The sequence below is a fragment of the Xenopus laevis genome, chromosome 5L (assembly GCF_017654675.1).
Source record: "Xenopus laevis strain J_2021 chromosome 5L, Xenopus_laevis_v10.1, whole genome shotgun sequence".
Taxonomy (NCBI): Eukaryota; Metazoa; Chordata; class Amphibia; order Anura; family Pipidae; genus Xenopus; species Xenopus laevis.
Window position 1 is genome coordinate 137,786,665 of NC_054379.1, and position 20,099 is coordinate 137,806,763.

The 20,099-nt window shown below is 36.6% G+C and overlaps 1 protein-coding gene across 5 annotated transcripts in view; it reads right to left on the reverse strand.

The window, feature by feature from the left end:
* The window catches only part of pik3cb.L (phosphatidylinositol-4,5-bisphosphate 3-kinase catalytic subunit beta L homeolog), a 105,195-nt gene that overhangs the window by 18,185 nt on the left and 66,911 nt on the right, over positions 1 to 20,099 (reverse strand). For all 5 annotated transcript variants that reach the window (XM_018263924.2, XM_018263925.2, XM_018263926.2 and 2 more), the window contains exons 4-13: positions 19,697 to 19,896; positions 17,913 to 18,138; positions 9,659 to 9,882; positions 7,304 to 7,486; positions 6,770 to 6,946; positions 6,020 to 6,115; positions 4,265 to 4,513; positions 3,927 to 4,023; positions 2,602 to 2,732; positions 1,096 to 1,149 (exon numbers count right to left, since the gene is read on the reverse strand). In XM_018263924.2, coding sequence (XP_018119413.1) covers positions 1,096 to 1,149; positions 2,602 to 2,732; positions 3,927 to 4,023; positions 4,265 to 4,513; positions 6,020 to 6,115; positions 6,770 to 6,946; positions 7,304 to 7,486; positions 9,659 to 9,882; positions 17,913 to 18,138; positions 19,697 to 19,840 — 1,581 coding nt within the window. In that variant the 5' untranslated portion in view covers positions 19,841 to 19,896. The remainder of the gene's footprint in view (positions 1 to 1,095; positions 1,150 to 2,601; positions 2,733 to 3,926; positions 4,024 to 4,264; positions 4,514 to 6,019; positions 6,116 to 6,769; positions 6,947 to 7,303; positions 7,487 to 9,658; positions 9,883 to 17,912; positions 18,139 to 19,696; positions 19,897 to 20,099) is intronic.

Consider the following 20,099-nt stretch of genomic DNA (forward strand, 5'->3'; position numbering starts at 1 on the left):
TTGTTAGAGCTCACTCAAATAACTGACTCCAGCACAAACAAAATCTAACCAAATAGCTGATTTTGGCAGAAATCCTAAAGGTCGAGAAGGAGCTCTTATACATCTTCAATGCGAAAGAGATTTGGACCTAACTATCATTCAAACTCAGACTCCGAAATATTGCATGAAGACAAAGTAAAGTTGGCCATAGATGCAAAGATCTGATCGTTTGAATCCTTGAACGATCGGACTTCCCCATCTCCCAACCTGCCACTAACCATTCTGATCAAATAAATTAGTAAAAGAACAGATCAGCCGATGTTCTGCCCCTACAGCAATCGTACGAAAGTTATGTCTGACAAAGCTGGTGTCTCCCACTGAAAATCGTACAATCGACAATACACGCAGAGATATTATCGGCAGCCGACAGAAATTTCTTAACCTGTCCGATCAACCAAACGACCGATCTCCACCGGACGAAAAATGTTGTGACTCTCCACACACGGTCCAAAAATCGGAACTTTTCGTCTATGGCCAGCTTAACAGATGCTGAAGTGGGGCTGTTTTGGATCGCTTTGGGCTAATGGCACATGATGCTGTTTCTCATCCTGCATAGTAAATTGTTCTGATGAAGGCATGCTGCAATGACTCATAGCCAACTAATAAAGCCTGACCTAACTCTGCTCTGGTGCCTCCAGGCACTTACACAATAATCTGCATCCCTGTAAACATGGGCACCCACATGTAATAAACATGGATAAAACACATAGAGGCTAAAGAGAGAATGAGAATTATTTTTAGTAAATACATGTCACACCACCAGCCCATGACAGATAGATAGAAAGATGCACTTTAAGAAAATGAAAACCCTGCCCTACACTGCCATGTATCACACTATTCAGCTCATGCTGAAACAAATGCACAAATTTAAACAGTGGTCTCGGTCTAGGTTAATAGCTATAAGGGTTTTCTAAGTACCTGGATGTGCCTGGTTAGGGAGTTGCCACAGAATGACTTAATTGCTTTTATGTTTCCAGCTTTGAGTAGGCTTACTACACATTGATCTCCTACAGCTGAGCAGAGTTTATGGATTGTGGCTTGCCCCGGAGAACTTACCGTCGTAGACAGGCTGTCACTGTTCCGTGCAATTTCAGCAGCTTTTTCAAGTATCTGTGGAAAACACATATTAATGGTAAGTATCTACTGTACCAACTGTGCACTTACGTTTGGACACAATACATGACATCATTGTATAAAGTGTGAGCCACAACTCAGTATTTGCTCAGACCCACCCATTGTGTTAAACACTTGTTAACCCGTTAACTTTTTAACTATTCGTTTGCTTTATTACATGCTTGGGATTGACTGATGTTCATTCTCCATAGCAATTCTGTTAATTTATCCCAATTTCATTTCAATCCCTTGGGGCCTACTGTTTAAAGGGATACTGTCATGGGGAAAAAACATTTTTTTCAAAATGAAGCAGTTAATAGTGCTGATCCAGCAGAATTCTGCACTGAAATCCATTTCTCAAAAGAGCAAACAGATTTTTTTATATTCAATTTTGAAATGGGGCTAGACATAGTGTCAATTTCCCAGCTGCCCCAAGTCATGTGACTTGTGCTCTGATAAACTTCAATCACTCTTTACTGCAAGTTGGAGTGATATCACCCCTCCCTTTTCCCCCCCAGCAGCCAAACAAGAGAACCATGGGAAGGTAACCAGATAGCAGCTCCCTAACACAAGATAACAGCTGCCTGGTAGATCTAAGAACAACACTCAATAGTAAAAACCCACGTCTCACTGAGACACATTCAGTTACATTGAGAAGTAAAAACAGCAGCCTGCCAGAAAGCATTTCTCTCCTAAAGTTCAGGCACAAGTCACATGGGGCAGCTGGGAAATTGAAAAATGTCTAGCCCCATGTCAGATTTCAAAATTGAATATAAAAAAAAATCTGTTTGCTCTTTTGAGAAAAGGATTTCAGTGCAGAATTCTGCTGGAGTAGCACTATTAACTGATGCGTTTGGAAAAAAACATGTTTTCCGATGACAGGATCCCTTTAAAAACGCATTACAACCTAAGTTTGTCACATAAGTCCTCTTTATGCACTCTCCAAGAAATATTACAGAGCATTAGGAGTGTGCAGGTACTCTCTTCTTCTACAGTCATGGATGTACCAAAACAGTTATTTTCAAATTTGGACAAACACTGTCCCTTTTACAAGAGTCAACCGAATGCAGAACCAAATCAGAACCCTCATTTGCATATTTAAATTTCATGTCGCTACTAGATTCAGTTTCGAGTTCAATCTCGGTACTGCAAGAAGTGGTGGGAATGCGGCCAAATCTGGCAACAAAATCCTGGACTGGGCACACAGGCAGAGATTAGTCGCCCCGAAGAACAGGAGATTTGTCACCGCGCGACTAATCTCCCTGAATCTGCCGGTGTGCCCTGACCCTAAAAGTTAAAAACTGGGCAAGACATTTGGGTGTATTTATAAACGAGTCACCAGCTCCAAGCAGTTTCCTTTGCAAGAGCAGTAAAAGAGGCACAGACTGAAGTGCATAAGACACAGAGAAGTTTGGTTCTGAGAAGGTTACAGAACCTAAATTAGCTCACCTTATCAAATGGTGGATAAGAAATGGGTTCTTTGGAGTAGTCGTGAAACTTTATATGTATAGTTGTAGCATTCTCAGTGTAAGGATTGGTTCGCACTGTTCCCATAGGGTTTAGCATTTCTTCAAGTTCATCTGGAAAGAGGGAGTATATTTTAAGAAATAAAAACCACATGCAACTGCAGATGAGTTTCCATAATAATTCCAACACCACATATAAAACGAGGAAGTCCTTGAGAAAGCGGATCGGAGCTGTGAAACGCGTTGGATAAAGAGTGAGGAGTCCGTATATCTGAAACTACTACAAGAATTGAGAGAACTCGAAATCCAGACTATAGAGGGACTGATTGCCGGCACGGGACTGGTTCTGAGCAATGAACACACGGAGTGGGACAGAGAGCGAAATATACGAACAATTAAGAAACTTATATGCGATTACTATTTTTTTTTATCCTGTGAGTGTAACGTTGTATGCGGAGATATGTGGAACTATAACCTGCACTTAGAAAAGATCCCTTGTCTCTTTGCACTTTTATTTTTAACTACAAATAAAACATGAAGACTGCGATCAATATATGAGGACTGCAGTTTTTGCACTTTTATTTTTAACTACAAATAAAACGTGAAGACTGCGATCAAGATATGAGGACTGCAGTTAGTCTTCACCCTACTTAAATGTGTTTTAAGGTGAAATACATCTTTAAGGCCTCATAGCAAGATTTACAGGGTTTCCACTGTATAGATTTAGCCAACAATAACAAAAGAAGGAAGCTACTGAATAAATTCACCTTAATTAATGAAGACATTACGGCTGATGACACATTCCTCTGTGATATGCTCATCTGGTCTAAAGCCAAATATTCAGGATGAAAACAATATGGCTGCAAACATATCCCCTAATAGTACTGATCCCTCAGCTCACCCTTGGGCCAAAAAAATGGAGTTGCATAAAAAAGCGGAGGTGCATGATACAGCTAGAAAGTAAGATCAATCAAAAGAGACACAAATAAGGAGCAAGACAAAAGTTTAAAATGATGTCCTCTTATGATATATTTATTTAGTTTTGTAAGAACTACTTATTTTGGGCTTAATATGAAATAAAAGGAAGGCTTTAATTGGTATACTTTGTTCCCCAATACTATACCAGGCTTGTTTCATATCTTATGGTTACAATTATAGACTGGGGATAGACCAGGATTAAAGGAATTCCAAGCTAAAAAAAAGCAGTAAAATTACCGTAGCTCCTCATAGTCTGATAGGTGGTTCCCTAAAATTAGATGAAAAAAAAAAAACTAGAATAGAAATCTGATTAAGTTAAATTATGCTTACCAGGGAATGATGACCAGCAGTGCAATACATTATCGCCAGACCTCAGCTGCCCTTTGTAGTCAAACACCATGGTGTTCACCCAGGCCACAGGGAAGTTCTGGGAGAAAAAAAAATGAGAACTTCAAAACAACAACACAAAGCTTGTTACAGGGAAAATATTCCCAGTCACAGGACACAATAAATAAAACTGAAAAAAGCATAAAAAAAATAAATAAGCACATAAATATATATATATATATATATATATATATATATATATATACACTATATAAGAAGTCACAAAAGCTACTTGTGCTACGTTTAAGATGTGTAAAATCAAAGCAAAATAATTATCTTACCATTTTGCCAGACTTTTTAATAGTCTGATATTTGGGATTGGAAGGTTTGGTTTTGTTCTTGTTCCTAGGCTTGTCCAAAACCGCGTATATGGCAAAACAGAGACGTGCCATTCGTGGAAGGTCACACACATTGATTTCAAATTCCAGTATCTCGTTCCAAACATGATCATTCTTTCCTTGCTTTTCCAAACTCACTGTGGGTTTACACAGCAGCTCTGTGCCATGGAACAGGCCAGCTCGCACCAAAACCTATTCAGCAAAATCAAGGGTAAGCTGGGAAATGCTACAGTGTGCACTCATAGAAATCTTACAATACATCCTTTAGGCTAATTCAAGCAAGTCGATTAATAAAAAGGTTAATTTTCAGAAAAAAGTATGGGATGCTTGGAACCTGAGGTTTTCTGGATAAGGGATCTTTCCATAATGTGGATAACCATAGTGTAAGTTTACTATTAAACATTAATTAAACCCAACAGAACAGATTATAGAGAATAATGTAAATAATACATTATTATACGTTTACAAAATAGTTGCTACACTGTGTTAAATGTAAATGAAACTTGAAAATGTTATTGTTTTTTTATGCTCACTTTGAATTTGATGCCAGCAACTTGTTTCAAAAAATTTGGCATAAGCAATTCAAGACTGAAAACATTGTGTAAAGCGAAAAAGAACAGACTATTTTTCTTTGAACTATTTGCAATTAAATTTAGAGTTCGAATGATTTGCAAATAACTTTTTATTTATATTTTACACAGTGCCCCAACTTTTTTGGAAACTGCTTGTTTGATGGACGGCCTTCCTATAATTCATAGCTTCCTGGATAATGGTTATTCCACACTTGTAATTGAAAAAAGTCAATGTCTACCCATTGACTTACCAAACTGCCCTTTGGCCAAGGTGACCGTGTCAGTGGAAACAGACTGCTAGTATCATTTATACAAGCCATGCAGCAATATTGTGTTACATGTAGGGAAAAAACTATAATAAATACATTAGACTCCTGGGTGACAAAAGCCCTAGCAGCTCTAGCAAAGGACTATAAATCAAGAATACGCTCAAGTGGGGCTCAAGCAACAATGCTGGAGGTAAATTTGACCAATTTGGTTTAAGAAGATGGGATGGGGATCAAGGAACATAGTCAATTTCAGATGAGGCTCAAGTGGGGCTCAGGCAACAATGCTGGAGGTAACTTTGTCCTATTTGTCTTGAGAAGATGACTGTATAGGGATGGGGAGACCCAGAGGATGGTCTGTAGTTACAGGAGTTTTTTTTATGCACATGGTACAAAAGCCACAGCATTTATCTCAGTATAACATGTAGCTGTATGTGCAGGGGTCTTATTAAAATCTGTTGCCTGCCCAGTCAATACATCCAAGTTTGGAAAAGTGAAAGCACAAAAGAGAAATATTATCCTGACTGTCACTTCTGGAATGTGATCTATACAGGCCATACATGCAGAGATACTGTTATATACCAGACAAATGGTCATACGACCAACTGCTATGTGTATATATTGATGAATCATCAACACAAAGACTGATATTTTGCAATTAATATATTTTTCAAAAAATTCCTGCACAGAGAGCAAAGGTGGCAACTGATTTTTGCACACAGCAGCAATTGCACAAAGTGGCATCTCAGCGAAAAGCAGCGCAGGACTTGCGCTTTATCAGTGAGTCTTGTTTTACATTATAAAGTAAAATATAAATCAGCAACAGGTCACACACTTTTACTAGTAAAATTATTTCTTACATTGTCCTCTGTGTTAAGCCTACTCCCTCTGGACAAAATGATCTTGTATGGTTGTACAATATTCCACACAATATCCCGCATATTCAGAGTCTTCACCTGCAAGAAATCAAATCAAATAACCATTTGGCTATAGAGCAAGAAGGCAATTAGATATTTGGCTATAGAATTTTAACAAGCAAAGACTTTCAGAGACTACTTCCCATATGAAAGAAAAGTAGGGATGCACTGAATCCAGGATTAATCCTTATTTGCATATGTAAATTATGAGTGGGAAGGGAAACCCATGACTTTTCATCACAAAACAAGGAAGTAAAAAAATGTTTCCACGGTTTCCTTTCCTGCCCCTAATTTGCATATGTAATTTTTTTATTTGCCTATGCAAATTAGGATTTAGATCCAGTTCAGTATTCAGACAAATCTTTCACAAAGGTTCCGGGGATTCAGCCGAATCCCAAATAGTGGATTCGGTGCTTCCCTGAATAAAGGTTTGCGCAGGAGCAGTAACCCACAGCAACCAATAGGATGTAAGTGATCCATCCAATTAAGATTGTAAATTCTATGGGGTAAGAACCTATATTGTCCTGTCATTAACATGTATGTGACAGTGCATATTATTTACTGCACATATATATATTTTTTATTTATTTTTTTAATTTATTACCCTTCCTCTATATAAAATAAAGGTGCGCATGCATGCAGTTTATCTCGCATGGTAATCATAGATTGAATACAATTTTAGATGGTACTCACTGATGCACCACGTTTCTTTGGTGGCAAGGGCATTGGAAGAGCTGGGTGCAAGGATGACTTTCTCCTCACAGCATGCTCAATCTCACTCATCTCTTGGTCAAACAGTTTTTTGATGTTGCAACACTCAACCAGTGTTAGATGTGGCAGAGTCTTGTTCATCACACAGTTTCTGATGTACTAGGAGTTGGACACAAATATTACGTAGGAATCAGAAGCTGCTACAGTCACATATTTCAGCATTATACACAGGCATAGCTTGAGAATGAGGTGACCCTGGGGCAATTAAAACTGCTCGGCCATAAGGGCAGCAGATGAATTGAGGAACAAGACTAGTCACAGCAATTTTGCCAAGTCTCTTGCTAAAACTTCACACTGGCAATAACCAGGCTTTGTTTATACAATAAAAAAAACAGCATGTGTTTTGGACCAATTGTCAAGAATACCCCCTTTCTGATTTCTGATGTTCCAAAATACCACCATATGAAGAATATCCTGCAGAGTGCCCATTCAAATAATCATTGTATTAATACAAACCTGGAACTGAATTAAAGGGTGGTCCCCGAAAACGTATTCCATCCTTCCGCTGACCTGCAGCACATAATCCTCAGGATCTACCCCTTCAGTCTCTCTGCCATGGATAGTCAGACGCTTTCGAATAGCAAGTTCATTTATTTTGACAGGAGCCATGTTTGGGGACACTTGAAAACTGAACACATCCTGAGGAGTAAAAAGGTTGGGTTGTTTTAGCAAAATAGGTATGAATAAAATAAGGAGATGCACCATAATATCAAGGAACTATCACTCCATAATGCTAGCCCTGGTTAAGGAAAGAAGGGCTTAAAGAAGGGTTTCTCTTCTCTTTTACAAAAAAAGAATTATGGGTGGATACATGCAAAGTATGCCTTAATGTCTTGGTGGCCAACTATGCATCCAGAATAGCTGGTTAAATGGATGCATAGTTGGTTTTCAGGCAGATATCTATTGAATATGCGTGAGGGCCCATAGGTAGACATACAGTCAATTCTTTGGCGTTTTGGTTATCATTGGCTGAGTTTTCAAAGTAGCAACTTCCTTTTAATACATAACATGCCTTATGGAAACAGTAGTATTTCAGCAGTGACAAAGTTTATTGGATTAACAGAAAATTAAGACAGGTGCATAAATTTGGGCACCCTAACAGAGCTATTACATCAATACTTAGTTGAGCCTTCTTTTGCAAATGTAACAGCCTCTAGATGCCTCCTATAGCCTTTGATGAGTGTCTGGATTCTGGATGGTGGTATTTTGACCATTTGTTCATACAAAATCTCTCCAGTTCAGTTAAATTTGATGGCTGCCGAGCTTAGACAGCCTGCTTCAAATCATCCCATAGATTTTCGATGATATTCAAGTAGGGAGACTGACAGCCATTCCAGAATATTGTACTTCTCTCTCTGCATAAATGCCTTTGTAGATTTCAAAGTGTGTTTAAGGATATTGTCTTGTTGGAATATCCAACCCCTGTGTAACTTCAACTTTGTAACTGATGCTTGAACATTATCCTGAAGAATGTTGATATTGGGTTGAATTCATCCGACTTGACTTTTACAAGAGCCCCAGTCCCTGAATTAGCCACACAGCCCCACAGCATGATGGAACCTCCACCAAATTTGGAATGTGTTTTTCTTGGAATGCGGTGTTCTTCTTCCACCATGCAAAGCGCTTTTTGTTATGACCAAATAACTAAATTTTTGTCTCATAAGTCCAAAGCACTTTGTTCGAAAATGACTGTGGCTTGTCTAAATGAGCTTTAGAATACAAGCATCTCTGTTTGTGGCGTGAGTGCAGAAAGGGCTTCTTTCTCATCACCCTGACATACAGATGTTCTTTGCGCTGAATTGTAGAACGCTGTACAGATACACCATCTACAGCAAGATGTTCTTGCAGGTCTTTGGAGGTGATCTTTGGGTTGTCTTTAACCATTCTCACAATCCACTCCTGTATTTTTCTTGGCCTGCCAGACCAGGGTTTTACAGCAACTGTGCCTGTGGCCTTCCATTTTCTGATTACATTTTTTACAGTTGCAACTGACAGTTTACACTTTTGAGATAGCTTTTTGTAGCCTTCCCCTAAACCATGATACTGAACATGCTTTTTTTTCAGATCTTTTGAGAGTTGCTTTCCCATGCTGACACACTTGTCTATGAAGTCAAATGCTAAACGAGCTAATCCAACCAATTTGGTGTTGCCAATAATCAGTACTGAGCAGTTATATGCATTCAAATATAGCAAAATTACAAGGGTACCCAAATTTCTGCACAGCCAGTTTTTCACTTTTGATTTAGCATCATTCAACTGAATACTGCTTCACTAAAAATCTTTGTTCAGAAAACACCCCAGTACTCCTGATGTTCCTGGGAAATGGAAGACATACCACTGTTATCTTTTTTGTTGAAAGTGGAGTAAATTATTTGGCAGGCTGAGAGTGGTTCCTAAACTTTTTCATATGACTGTATAATGTATAAGCAACCTTGCCAAACAATCAAGTCTTTAATCTTTAAGTGGGTGGCCAGCTTTAGCAACAATGCAGCCATAAGATTGCCCTTCAAGTTCCAGTAGGGCTGTAGTAACAGCACTGCATAACAGATAAAATATCTACAAAACAATGGCGACTAATTTCCCCAAACTGCCTCCCGCCGGCTAGGATGGCAATCTGAGCGCTTCGTTTTCTGAAGTCGCCCGAAGTTTCCTTGTGAGGCATTTACATTCTAGTTGGCGGGAGGCAGTTCGGGTAGATTCGTCGCCCAGTAGAAGAGGAGATATGTCGCCGGGCGACTAATCTCCCCTAATCTGAGCGTGTGCCCTGACCCTTTCTCATAGATTGACAGTTAACTATGAAAAAAGTGTTACCTGGCAGTTCTCAAAATGAATGGCCACTACAATGTTGCCACCATAGAGCTTGCCTTGGATGTTATCCTGTACAGAGGGCTCTAGTTCTGGGGGGAATGTACACTTTAGCCACTCTATCCATGTTAGGCCAAGCAGGGATTGGATCTTCCCCTCGCTGATACTCCTCATCTTGCTGCGGAATTCTATTACCTCATTGTCTTTAAGGGCATCAAATTCCTGGAGACCTTTAAAAAGGAAAAAGTGTAAATAAGTTACAAGCCAAAGCATCTATATTAAGTCAAGTGAAAGAGAGCCTTGCAGCAAGGACACTGTATATGAAGTACTGCGGGCAATTTCATGAAGAATATTAGAGTGATGAATATACCTTTAATGTGGCATTCACTCTGACTAATTGTTAATATACGGAATGTGCAGGATAACAGCCCTGGAAAAGTGGTGAGTTTAATAAACTTTTATTTCACACACACTTGTGCAGCAGAAAGCTTTGTACAATTAAACGGCAATGAATAAATGTTGTGGGGAATCAAATGAAAGTCAGAATAACACAATTAATTAATAAGAGTAAACCAGAGAAATGCACATACCCACACTGCTCCCAATCAAAATGCAGCTACTTCTGTATAAATACAAACAGAAGTGCTGCATGCTCTGAAACAAGGCCATGCTCCATCACAATTAATCAATCATTTTGCCCTGTAGCAAGCATTAGCTTCTATAACGTCATTTTCGGCCAATGTTTCAATGATTTCCCAATGACCCCTAAGATTAGCTTCTCAACAGCAGCCCAGAGCACACTGAGCACATGTAGTGTCGCTGTCATGCAAAAGATGGCCTAACAGGGTAGAGAAGATGGGGGGCTGCCACCGTTAAAGGAATGGGTCATGGGTATGTTCTAAGGCTGCACTTCAGTATATTAAAAACTGCACTTAATCATTGTATTTAGTTCAAAGCCATTCTTTCACTCCCTGATTTTTCCCTCTTCATCAGATAATAAGCACCCCCTGCAAAATGTTTACACCCCTTTTAGAAGGATTTTCCAGATTTCCAGATAATGGTTCATTCTGTATTTTGGATCACCATAATTTAAGCCTGCTGATGAGCATTTAAAAAGTAAATAAATCCAATAGGATTGTTTTGCCACCAATTTGAAATCATGCAGCTGAATTACAATCAAGTACAAGGTACCGTTTTATTATTACATAGAAAAGGGAAATCAGTAAGTTTTTTTTAGAACTATTAGTTTTAAAAGGACTCTATGGGAGGCGGACTTTACATAATTCTGAGCTTTCTGGATAAGATGTTTCCAAATAAAAGATTCAATACCTGTATATATTTGTATTTCTCAGTTTTTAGTTATTTTATTGCAATCTGCATTGCTCTTATTTGCTATCTACCCATACAAATGTGCACTATTTTAATGCACTATTTTAGAAGAGCCCTGTATACGTATATTTTCTTTTTGTACAGAAGGACATCTGAGAGCTAAGATGCTGTAAAGAGCTAGCGTTGAGGAAATTTTATAAAATCTCTAACTTTAGCAATGCTTTGCAATTTGGTAGCTCGAAGCTAAAATATATACTGTATTTACTCATTATGAATGTGTAAGAATGTGCACTTTCCAAAAATAAAGGTTTTTCTGCTTTTAACTTCCTCTTATGGAGCTCCTACCACACATAAAAACCAGATGTGGTAGCTGAAGTGTCTCAGTCATGAAAGTTTGTATGCTCCATTTTGATTTTAGGGTCTCTATATGTACATATAATGGTAATCCTATGCATATCGGGGATTAGACTACTGGCTGACTTCCTGTTTATGGTGTTTTCTCTGTGTACATATGGATATACTGCTATAAAGCGCCATCTTTTAGTGCAATTTTTGGAAATTTCATGAAATTGCTAGCTTAAGAAAAGCTTTGAAATATGGTAATATGGAGTTCAACAATATATTTACCAATGTTTAATATGTCAGCATGTGTGCTTTTTAAATACTTTCAGAAATTTAAAAAAACTGCATTAGCAAAGTTTTGCCGTTTTGAGTAGAGAAGCATTTACCCATCTGAAAACATCAGAATGTATATTTTCTAAAAATATATGGTTTCCTGCAGTCTATGTATAATACAGTTTCTTGTACAGTTCCATTGTGAGGTTCTGGACTACATAAGTTATGTATCACTATTAAAAGATACATTTTGAGAAGCATGGGCTTTTTAAAGTTTATTGTATATCTTCACATTTATACAGGTATGAGACCTGTTGTCCAGAATGATCGGGACCAGGGGTTTTCCAGATAATGGATTGTTCCGTACCTTTAGTCTACCAGAAAATCATTTAAATATTAAATACACCTAATAGTATAGTTTTGTTTCCAATAAGGATTCAAAATATCTTAGTTGGGATCAAGTATAAGGTACTGTTTTATTATTACAGAGAAAAAGGAAATCATTTTCAAAAGTGTGGTTTATTTGGATGAAATGGAGTCTATAGGCAATGGTCTTTCCGTAATTCAGAAATTTCTGGAAACGGGTTTCCAGATAACGGATCTCATACCTGTACAAAAAAAATGTAATTCAGAAATGTCCATGTATTAATATAGCTATTAGCTTAATCAAAATGTTTCATTCTTTTAGAAATATGTGGAATTAACCCCCCCAAAAATAGGGAATTCATAGGAAACGGGAAGCTTCTCCCAGCAAATGTTTCTAAAAATTAAAAAGTACAAAATGTTTAAAGGGGATGAAAACGTAATACAAGCTTCATATTATGAAAATAAAAAAAACACTGTAACCTGTCTCTCTCTCTATATGTAGCTTTGGGTCAGAGTCTGTTTGTTTTTTCTGTATCTGTTCTAATGGTCAATCAAAATCTGACTCTTGTATGAAAAGAGAGAGAATGCGGAGAGGGGGATTATTTTAGAAATGTTATTTCAGGCTTGCATTCAATGTTCACTCCCTTTATATGTAAAGAAACACAGACAGTTAGCACAAATGAAGTGTGACTTTGGGCTGGCAGTGAAACGGTTAAGCATTTGACCTGTTAGCAGTGGCCCACAGGTGAAACTGCAGGTCGATCAGGGTTTGCTAGATCTTGTGGTCTCGTTTTGCGCCCATCTGCACGCCACTCAGTGCATTCCAGCCTGATATCCTATCCCCCCAGGGACCTGACAGCTCCATGGCAAACTTATGGAATAAACCAAAGCCAGAACTTCAGATAACCAGCAACATCTCTCTCAAAGGCGCACAGTCAGATCGACCAACCCGTTTAAATGAAATGTTTTAAGTGATTTCAAATTTCTGACAGTGCCCTGAAGGTAAAAAGAAATTTAAAAAAAAAAAAAAAAAGGACTCAAGAGGAAAGAAAAATTTATTGAAAACAAATGATTGCTCTCAGAAGAGGGAGACGGGGTTCTGAGCCTGCAAATAAGGAACATTGCTCCTTATGTGCTGGAAACATTCATTTATACTTGATCTATGCTCCTACCTAGAATCCTATGAACGAACAATTTTTATTTATAGCCATTGTGAACAAGTGATATCTACAAATCTCTCTGTATGTGCAAGCACTCATATATATATATATATATATATATATATATATATATTTTTTTTTTTTTTAATTTATTTATTTTTTAATTGATAAAAATTGAATTTTAAATTGAAAAATCATGTAGACATTAAATAAATCCATTAGGCTACTTTTGTTTCCGATAAGGAATAATTACATCTTAGTTTGGATCAAGTACAAGTTACAGTTTTATTATTATTACTGAGAAAAGGGAAATCATTTTAAAAATTTTGAATTATTTGATTATAATGGAATGGGAGACGGTATTTCGAGCTTTCTGGATAACGGGTTTCCGGATAATAGATTCCATACCTTTACTGCAGGACATAATGCCACTTAATAAAAAAAATGTGGGCTTCGTATTCTTTCTTGCGGGGCACTAAACCTTGCTGGTGTATCATACAAAGGCAACAAATATCAAATGTTCTGTTCTTTTCAGAGTTAAGTCAAAGCTTGGCAGTTTTAGCAAAGCCTGGAGATCACATGTAAGTTACTGGGAAAATGCCGCCAGACTTATACATAACCCCATGCCTTAGCTGAGGGGTTAATCATTAATATACAGAAATGGATTAAACATTTTTATGAAGTTGCTACCGGGCCAGTTTAACTAGGTTGTGTTTCTCTGCAATTCAATTCATTGGCATGCCTTTGCTATTTTTATACAAAATATTTTTTACCTTTTTACCCAGCCAAGGTCTTAACCACAAATAACTTTATGTCTGCAACACAATAGTAATGTGCAAAAGAAGTCATGGCAAGATATAGTTTATGTTAAGTTGGGAAGGCAGGTGGCATACCAACACTTATATGAATGTTTACACGTAGACTGAAGGTACAGAAAGATTTAAAAATGTGTTGAGCATATATCTCCTTCTCAATGACCAAAAAAGGAAAGGAACAAAAGATACAGTATGTTAAAAAATAACAAGGTGAATAACACGTTTGTTATGATAAATATACTATTTTCACTCGCAAAAAGGAATTAACTAGAAGGTGGGTTTATCATAAGTATATTCAGCATCATAAAAAAACATTTCAGTGGAGAAGTGTTTGTTTCGAGCAGAATGATTTTGTATATCTGTATATTTTTTCATATAGTGTTATTTATATGTGGTGCTGTATATTATTTGAAGGGACAAGGAACAAGGCAATACAAGAACATAAATAATTAGTGAAACCTCGATTTTAAGTACCCCAATTTTAAGTTTTCCCGCATCACATTTTTTTATTTGTGGTCCCACCAATTTATAATGCATTTCAATGGGTGCATTGCCCTTATTTTAAGTAATGTTTCCTGGATTTTACATCAAAATTTTGTCCTGATGTACCCAAAAAATGGCTTTTTTCCCCTATATGAATGTTATTATTTGTGAAATAATGAGGTATAAAATACTAACCAGATGTATATTTTGCCATGGTTCTGCCTGTAAATGATCAATTTCAATTAGTCCTGCACCAATCACTTATTGCTTTAGGTTGTGTATGTGACTGACAGAAAGGCCTTGCACATGCCCCCCCCCCCATAGTACAACATTAACACTGCAATGCTTAACCCTTGTTATTACCACAATAAATATTGTATCTTAAAGTAAAACTGACTCCTGTGCTTATATCCTTTCAGTACTTTAAGAAAAAGTTACTTTAACACATTTCGCCGATTTTACATTATTTTTTCCTGGTCCTCTGAAAAATGTAAAATGGGGGTTCTACTGTATATAGAACCATACAAGATACCACGGTATTGTATTTTAGAATAAAATCCACCAAATAGGCTGCATAATGTTCACACCCTCTTGAGTAGGCAACGGGTGCATAATCTGTTTATTTCAGCCATAGAATGGAAGAATAAAGCACTATTTTGGGGGGACATCATGTCGGCTTATGGCACCACAATATTATTCTGGATACTGAAAGTGGGAACTCATACTGTATATGTCATCATATGCACTTAACCTTCCAAACACTTTCAGTTCAATTGTTTTTAAAAAAAAAAAGTACACCAGAAATAAGTCATATTTCCCCAGATTCCTATTTCAAAAATTAATTTGTTTCAATCTCCTCCGTTTCCATGTAGCAATTCAGGAAGCCAGTCTTTCAACTCTCTAAGCTGTTGCTATTCACTACATTAGTTGGAAGTGTCGGCAGCATCAGAGGAATGTCAGCAACTAATGTATAAATGTTGGCTTTAGTGCAGCTCAGAGAGCATGCTCTATAGGGCTGCTTGTTCAGAAATGTACCAAATGTTTACAGTTCAGAGAGTTGGTGATAGCATCTTCCTTTGCTGACCTGAAACACGAGAAAGAGAACATTTTTAGGATTAAAGGGCACCTATCTAACCTATAGGTTAGAATTAGATTTCCTTTTATTATGAAAAAGAATTTTTGGGTGTAGGACCCCTTTGAAAACATTAAAGAATTGAAAGAAGTCATTATTTCTGGTGTATTATTTAAAAACAATTGAGTCTTTGAAAGGTGACTTACCCCTTTATGAGATGCAAGAGGAAGGAAGTCCCTGCCCTGTAGATCTTACAATCTAAGTAACGAGTAGCATTCACTTTTAGCTCTCTGGGCTTATACTGCAGTAAAGTGTAAAATAAAAGCTAGGGAAGGTGAGAATCTGTGGGGGAAGAATAATTAAAGGGTGTCGAGCAAACAGAGGGGAAACGGTTACATTTACTGTAAGACCATGGCTTAGTATACAGGCATCTCAAATGTTATTTTTGTCAAATAATATAAAGAATTGTGCTATTTTGTGTTATTTAGAGTTAAAGAGGCAGTTCACCTTTAAATGAACATTTTTTTTAGATAATTTGCAATTGGTTTTCCTATTATTTTGTGTTTTTTTTTTTTTAATTTAATAAGCTTTTTGTTTACCTCTCCAGTTTTGAATTTTGGCAACTATCTGGATGTTAGGGTTCCCTATATATATATATATATATATATATATATATATATATATATATATATATATATATATATATTTATTTTTCATTTTTCATAAATGGTTATTTTAACATAAATTCAATGCACCAAATTTAACTTGTTTTGCACTAATCTTTTTTGCAAACATATATTAATTTACCTAACACGACCGATCTTTTTCCTTCCCAAAAAATCCAAAATGCCTGACAAGCCCCAAGCAGCAACATGTAAAAGTCAAATGTTAAATGAGTGTTAGAATTAATGTAGGCTGTACAGTGTGTGTGCACAGTAGTGATCAATGCAAATCAAGACCCACAGATTTCTATAATAAATACAGATGTGTCGGGTTCACGATTGGGCAAAGAACTCTGGATGTGTGGGATGGCCTGGCAAAATTACGGTCATTGTCCCTTGTTTCAGAAACAGCACAATTTGCTCTTTTAATTATACATTTGATTACCGTATATACTCGAGTATAAGCCGAGGTACCTAATTTTACCTACGAAAACTTATTGACTCTAGTATAAGCCTAGACACAACTACAGCCCTGTCTCCCATCAGCGCACATTCTGCCAAAGCGACCCCCCAGCGATCAACCGGACTTCTTTGCAAAGTTGATGGTGACAGAGAATTGCCAAACGGATTACTGTGTGCATTGTCCCACTGTCCCACTACCATATGCAGAGGGTGCTGTTTGATATTGCCATCACTGTTAATCTTTCGTATAACCAACAGAGGGCGCTGTTTGATATTGCAGTCACTGTTATTCTTTCATATAACCAACAGAGGGCGCTGTGTGATATTGCAGTCACTGTTAATCTTTCATATAACCAACAGAGGGCACACTGTTATTCTTTCATACAACCAACAGATGGCGCTGTGTGATATTGCAGTCACTGTTATCTTTCATATAACCAACAGATAACGCTGTGTGATATTGCAGTCACTGTTATTCTTTCATATAACCAACAGAGGGCGCACTGTTATTCTTTCATATAACCAACAGAGGGCATTGTGGGATATTGCAGTCTCTCCCCAAGTGTACTGTTGGTATAGGAATGATTAAAAGTGACTGCAATCTCAGCAACTCGGGTCGGGTACCGCTGACCCGAGTATAAGCCGAGGTAGACTTTTTCAGCACATTTTGGATGCTGAAAAACTCGGCTTATACTCGGGTATATACGGTAAGTACTAAAATTCCTCCAATTTATACACAACATATTTGCAATAGAACGGAATGAAATGGAGTAAGACACACTGGGCTGATTTACTCATGTGAGTGCTAAATTGCACTTCTGCAGCACTCAACTGCAGCCAATCAGTAAGCAGTTTTATTTATTCTGTAAAAAGTAAAAATAATTAGACAGACCCTAATTGGTTGCATAGGGTAACTCAATTTGCAATTTAGCATTCTGTTCGTAAATAATGTTTAGCTAGAGGGCCTATTTCACACAGATAATGCTGTCAAAAAGCACCCTGCATTACATTGTACAGTAAAAGTACAGGATCCATTATCTGGAAACCCATTATACAGAATAATATTCAAGTTGAAAGTTTAATTTTTCACCTTATGTCTTTCTGAATCAAAACAATCCTATTGGGTTTATTTAATACTCCAACTATTTTTAGTAGACTTAAGGTATGAAGATGCAAGTTATGAAAATATCCCGTATCCAGTAAACCCCAGGATCCAAGCATTCTGGATAATAGGTCCCATACCTCCCATGCAATGAAATGAAAGGTCAAAGTAAACTGTGGCATATTTTTAATTACCTTTTCCTATCAGAACCCCTATTTTTGAATCTAACTTCTCTGCAGGATTGCAGCTTCGGGATACCAATTTCAAAACAGGCAGGAATGGGCGAACATCACACAGAAGGCGAGTCTCATCCTCTAGCTCTTCATGCACAGCTGTCTGATTAACACACTGGAACATATAGGTGTCAATCTCCAGGAGGAGATGAAACAGAGGGTAGCTCTGTGCATGCTTCCAAAGGAGCTATAAAAGAACACAACCAGAATTACAGAATACCAAATCTTAGTCCGGCAGGCCATCAAATTCATAAGAAACCAATTTTAAAAAAAAAAAAGGAAAGACATATATATATATATATATATATATATATATAAATATAGATATATATAGTACACAAAAGCCATAAATATCCTGTAAATGATATCCTTATAAACGGTAACTAGTGATGTCATCAGTTATAAACGGTGAGTAGAGATGTCATTTTGTCACATGACTCACTAAAACTTGTGTATTATAATAAATAAAGTACCTCTTGTTGGAAAATATGAGGATATTAGAAGTCACGGAGGAGTTCCATTACCTGTATAAAAACACTCGTCATGGAACGCCTTGGGGACTTCTAATATCCTCCTATTTTCCAACAAGGGGTACTTTATTTATTATAATACAGAAGTTTTAGCGAGTCATTTGACAAAATGACATCACTAGTCACCGTTTATAACTGATGACATTGCTAGTCATATCACTTATAATATATAGTGAATAAAGTACTCCCTCTTGTAAAATATAAGGGTATTATAAGTTACTGAGGAGTTTTATGACTGTTTTTATACAGGTCATGGAACTCCGAGGTAACTTCTAATATCCTCATATTTTGCAACTGGGGGTACTTTATTATAATACACAAATTTTAGTAAGTCATGTGACAGAAATTACATCAGAACTCACCGTTTATAACTGATGACATCAGAACTCACCGTTTATAAGGATATAATTTACAAGATATTCATGGCTTTTGTGTATTATATCCATATATTTCACAGTAGGGAGTACTACACATATATATATATATATATATATATATATATATATATATATATATATATATATATATATATATATATATATATATATATATATATATATATATATATAGATATATATATAGATATATAGATATATATATAGATATATATATATATATATAGATATATATAGATATATATATATATATATAGATATATATATAGATATATATATAGATATAGATATAGATATATATATATAGATATATATATATATAGATATATATATATAGATATATATATATAGATATATATATATAGATATATATATAGATATATAGATATAGATATAGATATATATATATATATATATATATATATATATAGATATATATATATAGATATATATATATATATATACACACACACACACATATACACACAAACATACATACAAACATACATAAACACACACACATAAATGGGTCAACATAAATCTAGTTTTCGTCCTGTACTTGGTTCTAAGTCTAAGGTTGGCCATACATGCCAAGATTAATTTCATGTGTTGAGGTAGCCAAACAAAAGGGAGTTTGCCTGATTTGTCCACTCAGCTGGTTGGATAAACCATCTAATCAGATTTCTACCCCTGCCCAACAACAGGATTGCTTGTGGGGCTAACACAGACCCGTTGGGAGAGGACTTCATTCAGTACCCAAAGCAATAGAAATGTACAAACAAGCTATTTGTGCAAGATTATCATTGAAGATGACATCTACCTGTTTAATATGAGATATGGATGCATTCCTTGGGACTTCCATCTGCACATATATACCAGTGGGAAGCAAGATGTCCACACAGATATCTGGAGGAAGCGGTGTATCTGCTGTCCAGATGTCCGTGTGGTCCGTTATAGGAGGCATTGTGCAAAGTTAAGTACTATCTGAACAGCATGATCAAGGAAGAAGGATGCACTGACCTATGAAAAAAGGGGACAAATGAGGGAAAGATAAGAACTATGAACTCAGGCCTGGACTAGCAATCTGTAAATTTAATCTGTAAATTCTAGCAAATACCAAAATAGTTGGTGTTACATGCCATAGACATTCAATATTTATTGGGACTTTTGGGCCTCTGTGTACTTGAAATGCCAGGGCATATCTCAGTTTGGGTCTGTATGTA